The sequence below is a fragment of the Pezoporus flaviventris genome, unplaced genomic scaffold (assembly GCF_033815535.1).
Source record: "Pezoporus flaviventris isolate CSIRO_AGI_PZ_B2104156 unplaced genomic scaffold, CSIRO_AGI_Pfla_v1 ptg000029l, whole genome shotgun sequence".
NCBI lineage: Eukaryota > Metazoa > Chordata > Aves > Psittaciformes > Psittacidae > Pezoporus > Pezoporus flaviventris.
Window position 1 is genome coordinate 3,918,999 of NW_026892577.1, and position 20,655 is coordinate 3,939,653.

Sequence of the window (20,655 nt, forward strand, 5' to 3'; positions counted from 1 at the left end):
TTGGAAATAAATATTTATAATCCTTCATAATAGATTCTGTTTGCTAATTAAATCAGCCAAAGCAAGCAAAGATAATGTCAAGTTCTGGTTTTGTGAGCTGGAGACTTATGGAGCATAGTATTTAAAGGAAATAACATTAGGAGAGAATTATGGAGCAGATGATGAAAGTAACTGAAGACAGAAAGGAGTCAGTAGGTACAGTGGGCTTACTTTACAAATAATAGGCAGAATTAAAAGGAGGAGACTGAAGTCTATTATTCTGAATGCTTGCTCTCCTATTAATGCTAGAATATTAAAGTTATTTGAAAGAAGCAAGTGAAATAAAAGGGAATAACTGTAGATTTGCCTTGGAGATTGAATGGCAAATGCAAATCTTCTTGCATGCTTAGATCAATATAAGAATAACCCTCACCATCTTGGATACAGCCCAGTGGCTCTGAACAAAGCTAGCCATCTGGGAGTCTGGACGACACCTACATTCAGTCCCAAACTTTCCTAGCACCAAAAAAAGGAAAACTTGTGGGATGGAAAGGGGATTGACATCAATGCCAGCCTGTATTTTCATATATTGCTTATGCTTCCGGTGTTGAAAAACACTTGCCCCATCTAGCCTTGTGGTAGCTGGGAGGAGAGGTATGTTTTTCTGCAGAACAGCAATGTAGGCGTGCTCTGCTTGTGCAAGGGTTGGTGATGATGCATGTTCCTTCCGGAAGTTTTTAGATCCTTGATAGCTAAAGATAAGGAACAGATTCTTGGCTCTGACTTATCTTGGAAATATGCCATAAATATAAAATTGGGCATGTTATCAGTATCTGCTTCCTAATTATTGGAAACAGAATAAGTTCAAGCAGTTTGGAGAGTATTTGAAATTATGATCGTGTGATACTACAAAAGAAGAGAGCCGTGAGTTTTATAGAAAGCCTGTATAGACAGATTAGCTGATAGGTCAGTGGGTAAGTGTTTGCCCTCCCAGTGAACTCCAACCCCAGTCAGCTCTGGTTTTGGAAGAATAATTCCACCAATTGCTGGGAATGCACAGAGAGTTTCATTTCTGCTTCTGTCCCACGAGCTGCCAGACGTAACTGTTAGAGCCAGAATACTCCGACTACATCAAAATGTCAGTAACATTACTATCCAAAGATACCTTCTATATAATGTGACACATTTTAGAATTGGAGTTTCTCAGGAAAAATAAGTAATTTTCACTGAAGGGAGTGTGGTAAATAGAGGTAAATAATTTCACTATGAAAATATCCAGGAGGATACGAAAGAGAAAGGAGCAAGGTGATGCCCCTGCAAGAATGCTAACTGGGAAAATAAATAGACTTGCTGGATGGAAAAAGATTAAAACCAGATCTCAGATCTACCCAAAGTACCTTCAGGATGTGTGTTCTCGGGCGTTGAACCACTGTTATCATTCACTCACTTCTGGTATGGCAAAGATAAAGACTCTAACCTAAATTAAATGTAAAGGGAGAAGTCAGAAAAGCTTATAAAAATGTAACTATGAGGAAAAGAATTAGCTTTTTTGGGGGGGAAAAACATTTTTGGGGAGGGGAAACAGAAGCCTGAAAAGAGAAACAAAATGATTAAAAAATCATGTGGGAACATACAGAATACAGATTATCTAGATAAGGAAAAAAACCCTCATGCTGTGTTTTTATCTCGGGATACATGTATTACGGGGTTTTCCATGGAGTTTCTATAATGAAAGAAACTAGCAAGTGGCTTGCCTATAAAATGATATAACCAACACGCTAGTCTTAAAGGCAGAATGAAGGTCCTGGGAGAGCTTTTTGTAGAAGAGCCTTGTCAAGCTTCCTCTCTAACAAAGAAAGAGAAAAGGACTTTGGAAGTTTATTCCTGCAAGACTGTGGTTCCTTTACAAGGATTTTATCACTATGTTCTAGGATTTTAGAGTAGCATGGACAAGTCTGAGAAGTCACAGAAATAAATGGATGTGATCACAAAAGGGAAGAGAGATAACTGCATAATCTGATAATGGAGGTCTTCACCTATAGGTCTTCCATCCCTGGTGGGTGTCAAGGCCAGGCTGGACAAAGCATTGGGTGGCGTGGTTTAGTGTGGGGTGTCCCTACCCATGACAGGGGGGTTAGAACTAGAAGATCTTAAGGTCCTTTCCAACCCTAACTATTCTATGATTCTGTGATTCTGTGAGTTCTATTTAATTAATTTTCATTATTGTGCTTCTGGTTCTGGGTTGACAGATATTTATGAGAGACATTTTGATATACTGTGGTTTATGTAAAGAAGAGTCTGCTGTGCCCTGCAGTATAGTATTTTAAGGAGTAATGGGTTCAAACTTAAAACAGGGAAATTCAGATTAGATGTAAGGCAGAAGTTCTTTATTGTGAGGGTGGTGAGGCACTGGAACAGGCTGCCCAAAGAAGTGGTAAATGCTCCATCCCTGGCAGTGTTCAAGGGCAGGCTGGACAGAATCTTGGGCAACATGGTCTAGTGTGAGGCATCCCTGCCCATGGCAGGGGGTTGGAAGTGGATGATCTTAAGGTCCTTCTCTACCCAAACCATCCTATGATTCCTGTTAATGGAGAAGTGTGACAAAAATTGTCCTTGTTTTCTCAATAGCAGATCTGAGCAATGTGCTCTCACTGACTCCCTGCTTGAGCAGGAGGTTGGACCAGATGACCTCTGGTGGTCCCTTCCAACCTCAACCATTCGTGATTCTGTGATGTCAGTGGAGCAGAGAGTTAGCGAGTTGAATTACTTATTATTGCTGCTCCCTTCTTCTAGAAAAGATTTAAGAGGTTTGTCTGTATGGGTGTTTGTTTTACCTTACCCCATTGCCAAAAGAGTGTCATGAGAGAGAAAAGAGACTGAGGCTGAATGCTTTATAATGGCTTTGTTAGTATGTTCCTTCGGCATAATTTTTGTGGGGAACAAATGCTTAAGGAGTATTAAATGAAATTTGTATTGTAATTCTGAAGCATTCATATCGTTGCAGAATATTTAAATAACACAAAAGACTGAATGCAAATCATAATATGTTCTTAAAAACCCTAGACAAATGAAGCACATTTGATTAAAAAAAGCGCTACCTTTCAACATGACAGCCAAGCATATCTAATGGTGCATCTCATTGACATTTTAAAGATGCAATTTAAATAGTTCTTAAAAGCTGGCTTACCTTGTTGTGAAATTATGGAAGAATTACTGTTCCAGTCTTTGTCAATGGCAGATTGTCTTGTGAAATACCAAACCCTTGCATTTTTTGGACTGGCTTCATTAATACAAAGTGACAGTATCTTAAGGTTTCATACAAGTAGCAATTTCAATTTTTAAGTACACAAAGAAACAGGAGGAAGTCTGTTTTCTACCAGCAACACATAGCTGCTGTCAGTATTTTTTTCACCTTTAGCTCATAAAAATAAATCTCTCTTGCTTTATCTACAGAAGTACTTGCAAAGGAGTGCAGTGTTGATATTTGCTAAACCAAGGATTGAAGTCAAGAAACGGTATAAGACAGGACAACGTAAGGAGAAGAAATTAAAGCAATGTTTTATTTTTAGCTGAGCTGACTGGGTGAGAAAATGTGTATTTTTAAGTGGTCTAATCAGCTGGACCACATTTATAGCAGAAGTCACCAGCCCATATGAGCTGTCGTGTTTAGTCAGAATGCTGTTCAAGTCAATAGCTGAAAATTGAGCAAAATGAGAGCTTGTATTTTTGAAAGTAGCAACATGATTTATTATTCATAAAAACATGTAATTAATTGTTAGAATTGCGAAAGTGGCAAGCCAAGTATGGAGGCAGAAGGGGATGGGCTGTATAGCAGTCTTGAGTTCAACAGGACATTGCTTCCTTCTTGTGAAAAGCGATGGCCTACCCTGCAGTCTCTTGCCATTAAATCCAATGACCCAATCCAGTGCCTGGCCCTGCTCCATGCTTTTCTTTGACCCTGAGGAAAATACCTTTTGCTTCAGTTCCTGACTGTAAGAAAGGAAAAATAAGTCTTTTTCCCTCCCAAGTCTCCTTTATTTGTGCAACTCTGGGGCAGAGAGCCATGCCTGCTTTATGAAGAATGTTAAGGATGGTGTAATTATTAGCTACAGGTATTTCTCAACCGCATAGAAGTACCTGGAGGGTTGTTTTGTACTTCTCCAGGGAAGCACAGAAGAGGGGAGTCCCTACTTATGCAAGAAGAAGGTTTTCTCTAAGGAGTTTCCCTAAGGGGTAGAGGAGGATGAGCTCCCCGGTCGAGATGGTTTCTGGATCCTACCCTGTGATGGTAAGGGTACTGAAGCAGTGAGTCTGAGAAGGTTGACTGATGATTTGTCAGCTTTGCTGCAAGCATCCTAAGCACGCTCCTCTGTCAAATTTCATAGGAGGTGGCTGGATTCTGACATCTCAAAATCCTTGCTGCATGGCTTGAAACACATGTGTTCATCACTCATATTTAGCTTTGTGTAATGCACCTCATTAGCACCTTTTGGTGAACCTCAGTGGAGGTATTCTGGAATAGCTAGTTGTTAGGATGGGGCAGAACAGAGTTGCTCAACATGATTCGCATGCAGGATTTATGCAGCCAAATGATAGATCTAAAAATTAGCTGTGTGTCTGAGCCACAGTGGGCAAGTAAAAACCAGAAGAATTTTTTGGGGTAGTTTGTATTGATGCGACTACCACTCTTAGTAGTTTGGTTTTGTTAATCTGTGTAATCAAAATGCTGCCAAATTTGGAGGGACCAATGCTGTATCTTAATGCAAATAATTCTGCTTGGGCCTGACTTCAGTGGCTTCAGAAAGGCAAGGCAGAGGTGAAAATTCAGCTTCACTGATAAAGAAGTTATACTGATAATGTAGTTTCTTTGAAGGCTGCCAGAAAATTGAAGATCCTCAATAGTGCAACATTGTTTTGATAAAGAAAATGGCTGTGTCAGGTACAAAGAAAGAGTCCCAGCTCACCCAATGTTCAGCAGAGATGAACAGAACACATCAATGAGCTCTTCCTCAGGAAAAAGGCAACAATCAAGTATTTTCCTGTACATTAAGTTGTCCTGCTTGACACACAGTGTGCTTTGATAGTAGAGTTTATCAAGGTCTACTCTCCAACACATTACACAGTCCCAGCTCCTAAGCAGTCTTTTGGATGCGCTGCTAAAATGCTGGTTAAATGTGTTCTTCAGGAAGAAGGGGCATGACAGGCAACAGCATTCAAACTCTGTTATTCTTCTCTTTAAAATTATTCCTCAGACTCCTGACATAGAAACAATCAGATCCTTCCGAAAGCATGCAAGGGTCCTTTTCTTGAACAAGTAAGTAGGCACTGTTAAAGAATTTTGCTGTCTATGCTGCTTTTTTCTTTTATCTGTCTTTTTTTTTAAAGTTTTTTCTTTCTCCCTTTTTTTTTAAAATTTCCTTTTCTTATTATTTCTTTTCTTTTTTTTTTTTTTTTGTTTGCTTGTTTTTGATGCTTCTTTTTTGGATGCTCCTCCTAAGATAATTCAGTGTATTTCTAAGGGGAATTGGCTGGGACTTTTTTTCCCCTATTTTACTATTTTCCCTCTTGGCTCTGAAATGTAATCACACTGCACGTGTGTGTTACTGTGAAATACACGTCAGCTGTCATTGTAACTGGAACTATACATCCCTGTATGGATGAAAGCAGAAAACGGTAATTTGGACATAGAGCTTTTGTAGTGGGCTGGGCAAGTTTTTAATGATCTGTTGAAGGAGTCTTGTTCATAGTTTGCTACAGACTGAAGTGCTCTCTTCCAGATGGCGAGAGCTGCCACAATGGACACGGTGGCATTCCTTGCCAAACCTCAGCAAAGGGCAAGGTCTTGCCATGTGCTCTGTTGCACGGTTCCACAGCCACAGAACACAGACCTGGTGAGAGAGGAAGAGTTCAAGGAGATATTTTTTAGCACAGTGGGACATTTTCTGAGCAGCAGCACAAGATAATCATTGTAAGTCTCATTTCTATTTCATGTTAAATCAAAGCATGAATTCTAGTAGACTGAGAGCAAAAAGTGTATGTTATACAATAACTTTTTAGAAGAACTACTAGTTAGTAGCTAACTATTACATTTTAAGATGTGTTTGTCTTTATGCTCAATCTCCATTAGCATTTTAATTTGGACCAGGAATACACTTTCAAAGGGAACCTTGCACTCTGTTTTTCCCACTTGCTGCACTTCGGTTTACATGACAGAGTGGTGTCTGGATGCATCAGATGGATCCATTCTGGTTAAAACTGAGCCAAGAGGTGTACTCCAGCAGTGTACCTAATGTACTGCAAGTGCCAGTGGGTGCCTGATCCATGGAGTCTGGTTGGAGTCCACCTCAAGTGACTGTTGCACTGTGCAGAGCTGTTTCTGATGTGCTCTGTTATGTGCATACAGAGATGTAGGCACAGCAAACTGCAATTGAGGAGAAAAAAACTTCTACCTTTCTTATAAGTGCGGTGCTATTCCCCACCAGGACTTCAGATTTGATGTTTCTGTTCTCTGGGGATTTTTGGCTGCAGTGCTGAGCTCTTGGGAGTAACTGTACTCAGCCAGCCACCCAGTACTGCCATGAAATGTGGATTAGGCTCTTATTTTCAGTACCTAAACCCACTTGTTTTAAGGGACATGATACCATGCAAAGGTATTTTGGGTATTTTTTCCCTTGTTTGTTTTGTTCATTTTTCCCCCCTCTATACCCACCGAATGGAACACCATTACATTGTGTACTCACACATTTCCATTTTCCCCAGATATTATTGTGACTTCTTCAGCTCCCATGCAGCCTCTGTGTACATGACCTAGATGCTTTTTCCAGAGAAACTCAACTTTTGAAATGTTCCCAGAAATTTCTGTATCAATGTAGTTCAAGTACGTGTTGCCTGGTTTGAAAGTTCCCCTGCCAAAAGAAAAGCACAGAAGTGATGCTCTGCTTTCTTTGCACATGAGGGAAACAAAATGCTACAGTTGCGGCAGACAGGGAGATGAGCTGTGGGATGCTGTGAGAGTTGAAGCTTTGAATTCTAGCATTCTAATTTTATTATATTTTATTTTTCATGAATTACCCATCAGGGATATTAGGCAAAATTTTTGCTTGGAACATATCACTGGAGAATGCGTCCTGGGAAATGCACAGGGCTCTTGATGCAGAGCCTCACACAGATCTGAAGCTTTCAATGGAGGCACTGGGGACATCATGTCTGGGGTCCAGAAGCACCAAGTTCTGTCCTGTCTGCTGGCTAGTCATTCGACGCAGGTAGAAAAGTTGTTTATGAAATCCTTGGATCTTAGTTTAGTCATACGTAAAATATATCAAACACTCTTTTGGACAAACATTGTAACAGGGATCCTACATAAGTATGCAGAGGACTTAGTGGCTTGAATTCCTGTGCCTTTCAACATGAAAACACTAGATTAGTCAGCTTGGCTTCTGTCACTATTGCCATGGGGTTTATTCTAAACATTATGTATAGAAAATATTCAAATAAGTCATGACAAAAAGTTCTCTCAGTGCTTCTGCTTGCTCTCAACCATGAGGAAAATTGAAGATTATAGTTTACGTTCATGTCTTCTGTGGTATCATTCATTTTAATAGAATGCACACTACAGTGACATTAACATAGAAACTACCTCTAGGTGCATCACTGCAGTAGTGTATTTCCAACCAAAGGTACTCCTGGTACAGGGTACCAGTTACAGCGCTATGTTGAAACACAGAGGAGACTGTTTTTTCAATATTTAAGCTGTGCTCTTGGCAAGGATCAGTTTATGAAATTCAAATTCACTGGAAAAAACTACTCTGAGCAGACAGGAATCTGACTCCTGCTCCATTCATAACCAAGCTGCAACTTCCTCACCTTTTCCCTAGAGGAGGGAACCATCAAATGTTTGTATGCCATGCAGCTCTCTTTCTTCACAAAGATCACCAAATGATGTGTGAGTCCAGCAGCAGCCACAGAGCTCTTTGCTCTCACCCCCTCTGCTATGCTAACAGTCATCTTCAGAACAGAAAAGCAAATACAGAGCAAGAGATACCAGCAAGCAGATTTTGACCCCCATCTGTACCATGGGGAGCTTCAACCACTGATCAGCTGCTTTCATTACCAATCTAAGCCACAGATCACATAGAACAAGACGAGACATGTAAAGTTAGCTGTGTATAAATTCAATGTGATAACAGCAATAGAGCTATTTTTTTCAACAAACTGTTAAACTTACTTGTCAATTGTATATTTTCTCCTGATCCCATTAGTTCCAGTCAAGGCTACGTCTATATTTCCCTCCATGGTTTCTGTTGCAGACACTTTGACATGTATCTCTTTCCGCCAGCCTTTGAAAGCCAAGTGAAATAGATTATGGTTGTAAGGAAGTTTCTTTTCTAATGGTAAAACTTCTCATGTGTTTCAGTGTCTTTCAGGGAGAGAAAATTATTGCACAAAAGCACTTGTAAGCACACAAAATGTCACTATTAAGTCAAGTGTTGGCTCTGCATGATTTTGGTACTCTTCATTTCCTTGACAGTGGTCTAAATTGCAGGTCCAATTTTTGCTGACCTACTGACTATGCTGAGTATTTAATCTGCCATGGCCAATACTGTATCTTGCTCTTTCACTTGCCCTCACTTGTAGTCTTGTCATTTCTTACACTTCTGAGGAATTTGGGGTCTTGTGGGTAGCATGCTAGCTCTCAACTGTGAAGTGAGATCCGTTGAATTGCTGTGTTGTGAAAGATATATTAAACAAAACTGGTTTCTTTACCAGGATAATCCTGACATATAACATTTTTAGGGTTTTCTTATAACTGTGCATAGCCCAAGAGCTGTCAGGAGATCCTGACATCCCGCGTGTCTAAGACAGAAGGGTCTCAGATGCAATAGCACGTACTGATTTCAGACAACCAGGTTTGGGAAGTGTTTGTGCTGTCTTTAATTTGGGCTATTAAAAGGAGAATCTCCTCCTTCATTTCAGAAGTTTATGTTTGGTTTCAGGCTACAACTTCCATAAACTCAGCAGTTTGTAAATGTTGAAAAGAATGTATTCATTTAGATTTGCGAAATGGCTAGTTTCTCTATACTCACATTAATTGTTTTACTTTTTGCTCTTATCGACACATAAAATGATTGATTTTTTTCCTTCATTTTGCTTTCATGTTTTGTTGCCCAGTGAATAAGGATCTCGAAGACCCTTTCCCATTTATTGCCCTTGCAGTTCATCACCTGTGATGATGCAGTCCATCCACCTGTGATGGACTGCAACTTACTCACAAATTTCCTTATTCCTCACTGGCTGCTTCTACGTAAATCACAATGAAAACTGTACTGCTTCTTACTCCCTGCCGTTTTGACTTGATGAGCTTTGCAAAAGGAATGATTCAGTTTTATTAATTTTTGTCAATAAAGACAATGTAACTTTTTAATTGTTATTTGAAATTGTGCACAACGTTCCTCCCATCTTCAGCTTTATAGAATTTTTGAAGCCATCATCTAATTAACAAAGATTTTAGCATTGTTTCTAACTTGGAGGTCAACACACTTGAAACTAGATTTGGCGCTGAGTGCCACTCATTAACTCCAGCAGCTTTCTGGAGTAGTGTAAGAGATTTTGCACATATAATTCATTGCCGCTGTAGAATTCACCTCTCAAAATGAGCACTTACGAGCATATGGAGAGGAGGGCCCTGTGTTTAAATAAACCTTTTGATGTTCTTTTTCAGTTTTATGTAAAAACATATCAGCATAATGACCCATTAGTGGGCATCCTTCCTTCGGACATGGGAAGCAGTCTCCCTGGGGGAAAATAACAATGTGTGTTACAATATGTTATCTGTTTTAAGCCCACTTCTTAAAGTTGAATAAATTCAGTTATTTCAGCTTTTTTTCCAGCCTTTTTGAAAAGGTACAAGTTACTTGTCAATATTGCTTTGAACATTAACAGCTTTTCCCAGTATTGTAATCATTCTTTTGGGGAGTAAATGGAAAGAAATTCAGACTTATCTTCCTCCTTGACCAGCCTCCAGTTGTGCTGCCTGAACTGGTCTGCTAAAAGCCTGGTTATATCTGGCATGAAACACCAGAATATTGTGCTGCCTTCTTTCTTCTGTCACGTGAGGGTTGTGTGAACAACACTGCAATGTATAAATATCTCCCCTGCTCTATATACTGACTACATTTATTGTTTATACAGATACTTAAACACTTCTGAAATCCAGAGCCTGTCTCCTTAATGATGCGTTTCACCAGATTTAGACGGAATTCCTTCAACCAGAGTGACCTTGACTGGTGACCCATGCAACAGGTGAGCCCAGCCACTTCATATCCCCCTTTGTAAATGTATTTACTGCTTTATTTTTTTCTAGATCTGTAATTCTTTTTTCTTTTTTTCTAAGTTTGTTGCTTTCACATTTTGCCTATATTTTGCATATGCTCTGGATGAAGGTAGTCAGTGAATCTGCATAGCCCACCCTGTATCCCATAATCTAGAGTGTAGAAGCTGTGTCAGAAATCATTAAGAGAAGAAAGGCAGGGGTATAACCCCTCAGATAAATGTGTACCTGATACTTACCAATACAAAAGCTCGATAAGTTTCACACTGATACCCAACAAATCCTTTTGGAGTGATAATACTCTCAGCATAGTACCGAAGACTTCTTTTATGTCCACATCCAAGAGATCTATATTCTGGGAAAGAGCCCAGGTAAAAAAGATTAAAGTTATGTATTGACATAAAGTCCATGCCAAAGCAAAACCGGTGGGTCTTTTTTCCTCAAAAGCATTTGTGCATATAGTGATGTCTCAGATTAAAATATAGTAATAATTAAAAGATGTTTAAAGTGTGAATTATTAGGTTTTATAGTAAAAAATGTACTTATGGCTACATATATATTTTTCTATGGGGAAAAGCCAGATTCTAATCTGTGTGTGCCTGTACTCATGCTGAAGTTAACGGAGGTGGTGATGCATTCAGGTAGACATTGTGCAGCCTCCTGTCCTGCTATATGTACTTAACTGCTTTTACTTTAACATGAGAACTGAGGCGGATTTAGAAGAATTTCCCTTTGATATGTCAAAGACTTGACTAATTCATAGGTATAGCTTTCTAAAAGCATATAGTATTTACTATAAAGTAGTTTTCATTTGCTTACCAGTATCACAACATGGTATTTGGTAAAACCACAGTTTCCACTCATTTCTAGAATTAAAGGTAATTGTAGCAATTATTTTAACTTCCATGGCTTTCAGTGTTTAAAGCTCTAGAAATTCTGCAGTCATTTGACAGAGGTGATTCTGTGAAATGCTCTGAAAAGTGAGATGCTTGGCAATGTGTCCTTGATTTTGTCAGAAATATATGAAACAAATACATTTTCCCATCAGAGTGAAATTTATGAGCAGCCAGTGCAGGAAAGAAGGATTTGCTATTTGGGTTATATTTACAGGTCGCTTGCAGCAAGTATTATCTTCATTGGCTGTGAAGTCTTTCCTCTATGAAAGAACAATGTACCAAGACCAAGTTGCATAAAAACAGGCTCCGCTCTGCTTCAGCCTGTATGTGGGCTCAGCTAATCATAGGGTGAAGTTTTGGAGGCACTGAAGTAATTGCAAGCTGCCACAGTTTATAGTTAAAATCAGAAGAAAATTGGAAGGTATCTAAGGGCAGCTTTAAATATTCCATTTTTGAGCATTCTCTCCCTACTCAAAATCTGAGCTATGCAAATAATACCTACATTCAAAAGGCTTTACCTTAGCTTAGCCTTTATTTCTAACTGTAGTTTATAATGAGGTATTATTTCTTTAAAACACTTTTACCTCTCATAAGGTCATTGATGCTCCTATTCCCAGTAGGTACACGAAGCTGTTTGCATCCTGGCATCTTCTTCCCCCCATTTGGGTAAAAATCCAGGTGGCCACAAGGCTGAAGAATCCCTGGAGCTGAAACGCACAAGGAATCAAGACTGAGCACTCTCAGGTAGACTATGGCAAACCTCTGTATTGATGCCAGCTTTTGCATGAAAACTTACCAAAGTCAAAGAAAAGATGACCAGCATGAGTATGAATTATATCAACAAATTTTGCATCTGAAGGATCCAGCCTAACCGTTGTGGGAGTATACTGGAAAAGGGGCCCAGCTGGGTCCAAACCTAAATGAATGGAGACAGGTCTGGTTGAGCAAATAGATCAATATGTATGTCATCACATACAGTGTGTGTACACTGTATGTCATTACATTTCTGTCTTTACTCCATATATAAAAATCCATTTTGTGGTCCACAGCCAGCAAAACAAGCAGGGGTTTAACAGAAAGGTGGCTGGAGGTATTGCAGCACAGTAAAATTCTGGTGGGCGCTTGGCTTGCTTTTGGAGAACAATGTTCTAAGAAGAGGTTTGGGGTTTTTTTGCCTGTTAGTGAAAAATATGAAATCTTTTTATGTTAATATGAGTGTGCAGATTTTGGAGAACTTTCATTTGGTCAAAAATCTATTTTCTGTTTCCAAAAGAGCTTGGTTGAAAATGTTTCCCCTACATTTCAGTGTCAGTGAGCTCTCTTCAGGGGTCAAGCAACACAATTCTGAACCCTGTTTCCCTGAACTGCTTGTGTGACTGCTTGCTGTGTACACAGCTTAGTTGAAGCAATGTCTGTGCATAGAAAAGAACTGACTGGAGGAGAAAGGAAAGCAGAAAACAGTGAGCCTCTAAAAACAGTGATGTCCGAGTGTGCCATGGTGCTCTGTCTCTCTGTGCAGCTATGTGACTAACAGCTTTCTTCCTTTCCAGGGTGTCAATGGCTACTTACTGTTTCATCCTGAGATACTAGAACCAGGCTTTTTAACGTTTCATTTCAGATTTTCAATCTCTTGAACATCTAAAAAGCCATATTAGAGTGTACTTTTAAAACCAATATGCCAATGAGTTGCTAATTCTACAACTCTCTTATTCCACATCATATTCCCATTCTTTTTTATCATTAAAAATCATAAACAAGTATTTCCTAGGACCTGCAACCTGTGAAAATCGACCTCTATTTAGCCACAGTCAGGATATTTAAGCCTTTCTGATCTGTTGCAGTCAAACTTTTCTCAGAACTGTGAACTCTGACATGTGAAATGCGTGGCATGCTATAGGACATGTCTTCATTTGTGTGAATTATGACAAACGAGAACATTGGTAGTCTATACTATGTGTTTATAAGGCAGCAGTGATTCTTCAGGTGCATGAAAAACATAAAGCTTCACCAGCTGAAATAGCTTCCATACCTGTTATTCTTCCAATGCCAGGTTTCCTTCTCCCTGCCTCCCCTGCAGCATGTGCTCCGAGGCTATGGCCGATGAAATGAATGTTGGCAGGAGAGTAGCCATAGTCTTTCTGTGAAGATGTATGGAAAGGAGAAAACAAGCATGTTAAGCTGGGCATACAAGCTGGTGGCACTGCATTGTGGCCCCGTGCTGTGCTGGGACATGGCCAGATCAGTGAGTGGGTGATGGAGGGGAGTGTCTTGAGTGGGAAGTTACTGTTTCGGGCAGTGGGATCTGTACCTAAAGAGACGCAGTTCCCAAATCACCCCTCCAATCTTATATCGTGCCTCTGAGTGGGAGTGACCTTTGTCAGGAGCTTGCCTTTATGACAGAAAAGAAGGAAAAGGAAATTTTTGCAGCAGCTCCCCTATATTTGCACTGATTACTTATCCAAAACGTGAATGACCCACTGCCTCACCCCCTAAGCTGCCTGTCCCTTCACATACGGGTCTGTGGAAGAGGAGTTTTCAGTGCCTTTGTCTGTGGCATATCCGCTGCATGAATCAAACGGCTGTCCTGCTATGGAGATGCTCCAACACACAGGACCTGCTGGACAGGTAGCGCCATGCTGGGATTGCTGCTGGTGTGCCAGCCTCAGATGAGCTTCTTCATGGGAAGCCTGACATGGCTTGCTGCAATTCAGTTCTTGCAGGAGGCAGCGTATGTGACCCACAGAGGGATGATTTAACTGCATTGGGCCTCTGTTACCACTTTTCACCATGCCAGTTTCACTAGACAGGTGCAATTTGATGTTTTATCCAGTATAATGCCCATCATGAGCAAAACTTTCAGCAATTATTGCCTATAAGGCCTTAGGGACACACTTATCTGTGGTGTGACACTGAAGCAGGTATTCCCATTCGTGCAGGATTAGAGATTTTTCATGATATTTTCAGCTGTATTATCGAGAACTTCCATACTTCTGACTCTATTGCATCAAACCTACAGGTGCCACCCTGAAAACAGCCTTTACCATACAAACTATGCCCTTGCTTCCATGTTCCACAGGTACTTTTACCTCCAGAAGGTTCACCAGGTATACCAGCTCAGCCCCCACAATGCGGACGTTGTTAACTGCTTCGGTGTACAAACCATTGGAGCCACCTCTCCAATCAGTCAAAATGCAGTTCACATCTTCAGTGTGGAACATGAACTGGTGGAGAACATGAAAACAGAAGAACAGAAGAAAACAGATATGAATTGTAACAAGGTATATGTAAAAAGCATCTTTTTTTTTGTTATATCTGGGGCTCTTATGTGGCTGGTAAAGCCACATCTTTGGTATACTAATTCCTACAATACTAAGAATTAACACACGGAGGCAGAGTGGAGGCAGTGATTTGAACACAGGGCACACGGAAGCTTGTTTCAGTTCCGATTTCTGTTCTAGATGCCTTGGTTTGCTTTATGGTATCAGCTTCTCTTAATGACAGTACCCCAGTTAGAAAAAGAGGATAGTGTTACTTCTTTTTTATTGCCCAAGCTTTGTCTATCAAAACTTATATGCTTGGACCACTGGATTCGCAAATTTGTGTACACGTCTTTGAGTTGTTCAGCCCCAAAGTTTATATATTGTAACCAAAATATACTGTTGATATGCTTCTGGCAATGGAACATTCTGATTTTTCATTCTGAAACAATCTAATTTTTGAGATGGGCCTAAATAAAATAAAGCCAATCTGCTGAAAGAAGCATTTTGTTTTTATTAGATCAAATGCCTCACTCAAACTGAAATGTTTATTTTTACCTTCTGCTGAGGTGAGAAAAATGACTTTTTTCCCTCTTTATTATTGGCAAAGAATTGAAAAATCAGTTAATTATAGCTTTCCAGTGGAGCTGAATGCAGCAAGAGGGCACTTAGCAGAAGACTGGAGTGCGCTGTACTCGTAGCTAGGAACAAGAGGGTGTTCATGTGGAACTGAGCTTCATTCTGAGGGGTTTTTCCCTCATATATTCCCTGAATTAACAAGAGAAGAGAGGTGTGAATATTAGGTGGAAATTTCAAGCCAGTTAATGGGGTGATGTGAATATTTGCGCTTTCAAACACAAGTAAAATGACTGTCAGAAAATAGTCATACCGTACCCTGCACATCTTTGATATCCAGGGGAGGTCTGCTCCAGCAAGATGGCCATGTATAAGGAAGCGAGTTTTCCTGTGTGTCCTGAAATTGGAAGCTTTGATAGTTGACGGACTTGTAGCTGAAATTTTCTGTGTAAAAAAGATAACCAACAAACAACACAACAAGGATGTGATTGCTCCGTCCCATGGTACATTGTGATACATGGCTGAGTACCCAGCGCCTAAGGCATAGTTCTGGACTCCATAGAGATGTGTCTTGTTTCTCACGTGTAAACTGCCTTGCTGGGGGATATCAATTAATCACGTCAACAAATTATTCACTTCCTCCTGTTAATTGAACTTATGATACTGGCATGCAATGCTTTGAGATATACTGGTACAACATGCCGTGTAAACACAAGATTTTATCAACCTGGGCCATAGAAATAGAAAGATAGCACCTGCTGCAAGGTAGTATGTGGTTGACTTTGAATCTATGCATCTTTTTCTTGCTTTTTTGTTTGAAGATAAGACCTTCATTGCTAAGCTTATTTATGTTTTATGAGAAAGCCCACCAGGGTTTATTGGGAAATAGGACATTATTTTCAAGAAATTTTGAGTCCTGGGTTGTTTTAAAACTTGTCTCTTTCTTTTTTTTTTGCTATGGTTTTGTAAGCTTAAAAGAGGATGTCATACACTAATTAGCACATATCTTACCTTCAGGGGAGGACTGATTAAAGTTAAAACCTCAGAGCCCTCTCAGCTGGACTTGTTTTGAGGTGACTCAAGCAGGAGAAATCGCTAAACACCTCCACTTTTTGTGACTGCCATTTATATTAAAATACCCAACTGTGAAACCTTTTTCATGTAATGTAAGTAAACAGCAGCAATGGATTTCCCACCCCCAATTTGCTTCATTTTTCTTGCTCTTTGTCCAGGTAAAATTCACACTCTCTGATGGTCATTTCTCTTTTTTCACCAGACTAGCTCATAGCTCCACAAAACTGCTTCCTGCTATGGACAACTGCAGCCCAGACACCTCCAACACCTTGAGCATCCTGCTGTGAGCTTTTCCCAGTATCTGCTGCTCCTCAGAGGAAAAGGCTGACACACTGCTGGTGTCTTTCAGTATGTGTTCCCATTTGATCCATCCAAAACAGTCCTGCAGGCTCCTTTTAGCTACTTCCATTTGTCACTCTGTCACAGCCCAGAGCTTCCTACTAGTTGTTGTTGATACTGCCACTGGTGGTTGTAGATAACCTCACATTTTAACCTTGCTGCTTCCATACAGCTCTCTGTGCTTCTCTACCTGATGTGTCTTCATAAGCAATAACCTGGTTCAGCACTCTGGAAATGAAACCTCCAGGTTCTCTCCATGGTATATGTTACCAAATCATTTTCTTTAGCTTATTAGTCTCCATATTTCCCTCAGCCCCAGCCTTCAAAAAAATGCTTATTTTCTTTATACATCCATTCCATTCTCTTTTGGGTTGTTTCCTTCTTTTTTCACATATGATTTCATCCTCGCCTTCCTTTTTGTAGTCTGTTTTCTTTTTGAAGCTTCCCTTTATTTTTTTAATCCTGTTTTCCTTCCTGTCTTTGGTGAACTTTCTCTTCTGATGGGTGCTTTCTCTTCTGATGGGTGCTTTCTCTTCTGATGGGTGCTTTCTCTTCTGATGGGTGCTTTCTCTTCTGATGGGTGCTTTCTCTTCTGATCTTCACTCCTAACTGTCTACATGCTTTTAGGGCTCAGCGTTGGCAACCACATAAGCAAAGCCTCTGAGACCAATCATACATAGTTCAGAGGAGCTATATATGAACCACATCCCTGAGTCATATATATGGGTCTGAAATATGTTTTCAAACTGGAGCTAAAACTGAATTTTCATTTTGTACTGTCTTCCCCACCTCTGGCTTTATAACGCTAAACCTGAAACTGAATTTGAGTCATTAGCTTACTGTAGAGAAGGTGACTTGTGTTAGAAGGCTGTGATTAATATGTTGTAAATATACCTGGCTCATCAGACAGGTGAAATGAAGAAAATTATGATGGGTTCTTCATGTGTAATACAGAATTGCGGCTTCTTTTGGGAGACTTATGAGGAAAAATATGGGAGTAAAGAAACTATATTATATGTTGAATGTTGTATGCTATCAGTATTTAAAAGCAAAGCAGTTTCTTACTTGATGTTTCATGATGTTTTCTCTAGTGTAAAGAAAGAAATTGGTGTTCACATATTCTGGAGAGCTGGGCAAGCCTGCCAGTTCTCTCCCTGGGATCCCAGACCAAGGGGGTTTATCTGTAAAGCATCCGAGTCTTCTGTAGCAAACCTGCCTTCCTGGGGTACGCAAAGAAAACTGTTAGTGTTCTGGAATGTTGCAGGTCAGGGTGCCACCACTTTACAAGAAGGTGGCAGGATAGTGTTTATACAGTAAACATTAAGCTATTAATTTATACACTAAAAGGAAGCAGAAAGTGACTGTTTCAGGCACTTGTGCTCAGTTTTCCATTAAGGAGTGCGTTTGTGCTCTTGTGCCTTGTGCATGTAGCACACACAATGTAGAGCTCAGCTTAAAGAACTCAGGAGAATATAGGATGTGTTCGGTTAAACATATTGTTAACAACAAAAGACAATAAAATCTTGATCCTTTATGGATTCAGAGAACAAACCAGTTTTTGCTGCCTGCGCAGAGTAGCAGTTCAAAGTAGTCCTAATGCATCAGGAATTATCTCAATTGTTATTTCTTATGCAACAATTCATGAAGGAGTAAAACAAAACCAGAGAGAGATACCTCTGGCTGCTTCACAATGTCTATTAAACATCTCCCTTGTACTTTTATCACCATAAGACTTTAGTGGAAGCAATAAAGTGGAATTTGAGTAAAAGCCTAAAGTAAAGCACAGCCTCGGGACGTGTGGTCTGTGCCTGAAGGACTAGAGTTTCCCAATTTCTATTGGGCCTTTAATACAGTAATGATGCAAATATGGCATACGGGTGTTGCCATTAAATGTCATCCTCACCCACCATTAAAACACTTCAATTGTGAAATCCAAAATAATTTTTATTGCTGTTAAGATACTGAAAACAATGAGGAGCTATTGTTAGCTGGGATAGGTGAGAAATTCATGCTACATCACACCATGACTTACTCTATTCATTAGTCTATATGAAACACAGGGGTAGAGTGATATATACTGGAAATACATCTAGAGAAAGAGAAGATTTGATTGTGGAGCTACAGTGAGGGACTCCACAAGTGACCAGGTCATTTTCATAGGGGTGTTTCCACTTTTGGATGGTGCCTTTTTGTTTCTCTCTGCTCTTTCTGTATGTCTGTCCCCGCTGAACTATTCTTTCCTATTGGTAAAAAGGACTATTGGACCAGGACTGTTTTCTTGTTCTCTGCATAGTGCCTTCGCTGGCATTACAACTGTTGTAGCTACCATAAATGTTGGTGTGTGTTGAGGGTGGGTAGAGGAAACTGTTCTGGAAGAATTTTGGTATCCATTAATATATAAAAATGCCTTTCTAATTCCCATTTGGTTTGCTAGCTGCAAAAACCTGTATAGAATTAAAAAGTAGTAAGTTAAATGTGGGAAAGACATGACAGAACTCAGCGCTCCTAATGAAGAAGTCTGTTAAATCTGTTCCAAAGCACATCCTTTTTCAAAAATGCAGATATTCTACTTTAAACCACACACAGTTTTCACTGTTTATAGACTCTGTCAACCATATGTCTTACCTTTGGCTTCACTGAGAAGAAGAAGAGTAGCGATCCATACTGCAAACATCTAAAGCAAATAAGAACACAGTTGAAACATAATTAAAAATAGATTCTGGAATTCACCTTAAGGCTTTCCTTGACCCATTAGAAAGAAGTCATAGTGGCCATAGGAGTACTTCAGGCATTTAATTAGTTGGATCCAAAAGAATCAATCCTTCCATAAAGATAGCAAGGTTTCAAGAAAATACCTTTGGGATTCTTGCTCTTTGCCATGGAGATTTTGCATATGCAGGATATCCTCTAAGCATGTCTTCCAGGTTGTCTTCCTGACCTTGACAAACAGATGCTTTTATTTTCCTCTAGTGCTGCAATTCATGGGTAAACAAATAAGATTCTTAAAGGATTTGCAATAACTTATTTTTACGGTGTGAAGTTTCTTCTAGCATGTAATAGAAAAGTTCCTTACAGAAGTGCTATTCGGTGATTGTATTTAAAAGAACCCAGGAACAAATTTAATTTGTGTTTCAAAATCATACAGATAGTTTTGAGAACTCACTTTGATCATTGCTATCAACCAGGTAAGTTTATCAGCCCTGATCTGTTTGATCACTTAATCACCAGCTGATAGGTAAGCACTGGCATAAATGGAAGCAGTCATTTACTTTGAGCCTTGAAAGTGTAGTATCAGTAGTACTGCAAATAACTTATCTTCAAAGAAAAGAAGATTGCTCTTAGAAAACTCTTAATATCAGGCTCTGATCCTTCAATGAGTCCTGCAAAGGCAGAGCCCTGCATCCGCTTCCTGACATTCCCACCTCTTGTCTTCCGTGTCCCCTGAAGTCCATAGTATGCTGTCAGGAGCTAAGTTCTCCCTGTGAAATCCACTGCAGGTTCAAGCATGTCCTGCTTCCAGCTCCTATCCTCCAGCAACTCACCAGATACTCCACACCTTATCATGATGCACCTTACTTCGGTCCCTTAAATATTCTCGGCTCCGATGCATTCCATTTTACCTTGGCAGAGCTTAGAGCAGGTTCTTTGGGTTCACCTCTCTGCTGATTTTGGTAAGCCTTGCAGAAGCTCTTTGAGGAGCCTGGAATGAAGCAGGACACAGGACAGAGAGACACTCACCCCACTGCTGCTCCACAACACTTGGCTTTGTTGGCTGGTGCTAAGAGTTGTATAACTCTTGTTGTATCTCCTTGTATAAGGCATGCTTCATCTGAGATAACACGAACCAGGTCAGACCAGTTACTGCATGACTCCACCTGTTTCAATGCAGAGTTTCAAATAGGGTGTTATTGTCACACATTGATAATTGTCTTTAAAGCTAAAAAGAGCTAGGAAGTGTGGCGTAAACACTGAACAAACACAGCCTTTTCAGGATCAGGACAAGGCTCTGCCATAGGCTGGGCTGCTCATCTGTGTGTGATGCTGAGCTGGGACTCATGTGAGTAGCATCACACTGGAAGGCTGTAGCAAAGCCCAGTCTTTTGGGCCCTATTCTAGAGTTTTAATAGCAGAACCATCCTTCCTGGAGCTAATCCCTGCCTTAAATCATTTACAGACTGAGGCAAAATATGTTAGTTCAGTGTACCAT

The 20,655-nt window shown here is 40.0% G+C and overlaps 1 protein-coding gene across 1 annotated transcript; it reads right to left on the reverse strand.

The window, feature by feature from the left end:
* Positions 1-5,608: 5,608 nt before the first annotated feature.
* Positions 5,609-20,203, reverse strand: LOC133272051 (pancreatic lipase-related protein 2-like). The gene is made up of 14 exons (XM_061458655.1): positions 20,069-20,203; positions 19,304-19,420; positions 19,074-19,122; positions 17,514-17,668; positions 15,354-15,479; positions 14,289-14,423; positions 13,232-13,340; positions 11,999-12,118; positions 11,787-11,909; positions 10,546-10,661; positions 9,641-9,770; positions 8,204-8,315; positions 6,720-6,884; positions 5,609-5,867 (listed from the first exon to the last, which is right to left on the reverse strand). The coding sequence occupies exons 2-14, from the start codon at positions 19,361-19,363 to the stop codon at positions 5,804-5,806; spliced, it is 1,464 nt and encodes a 487-aa protein (XP_061314639.1). The 5' UTR covers positions 19,364-19,420; positions 20,069-20,203; the 3' UTR covers positions 5,609-5,803.
* Between the last annotated feature and the right edge of the window lie 452 nt (positions 20,204-20,655).

What these genes read in the sequence shown, in the direction of transcription:
- LOC133272051 (XM_061458655.1), bottom strand. Translation starts at nt 19,363, where the DNA reads ATGCTTAGAGGATATCCTGCATATGCAAAATCTCCATGGCAAAGAGCA. An exon ending in GGATATCAAAGATGTGCAGG is followed by an intron (nt 14,424 to 15,353) that starts GTACGGTATGAC and finishes GTTCTCCACCAG; the next exon opens with TTCATGTTCCACACTGAAGA. An exon ending in ACCTGGTGAACCTTCTGGAG is followed by an intron (nt 13,341 to 14,288) that starts GTAAAAGTACCT and finishes ACATCTTCACAG; the next exon opens with AAAGACTATGGCTACTCTCC.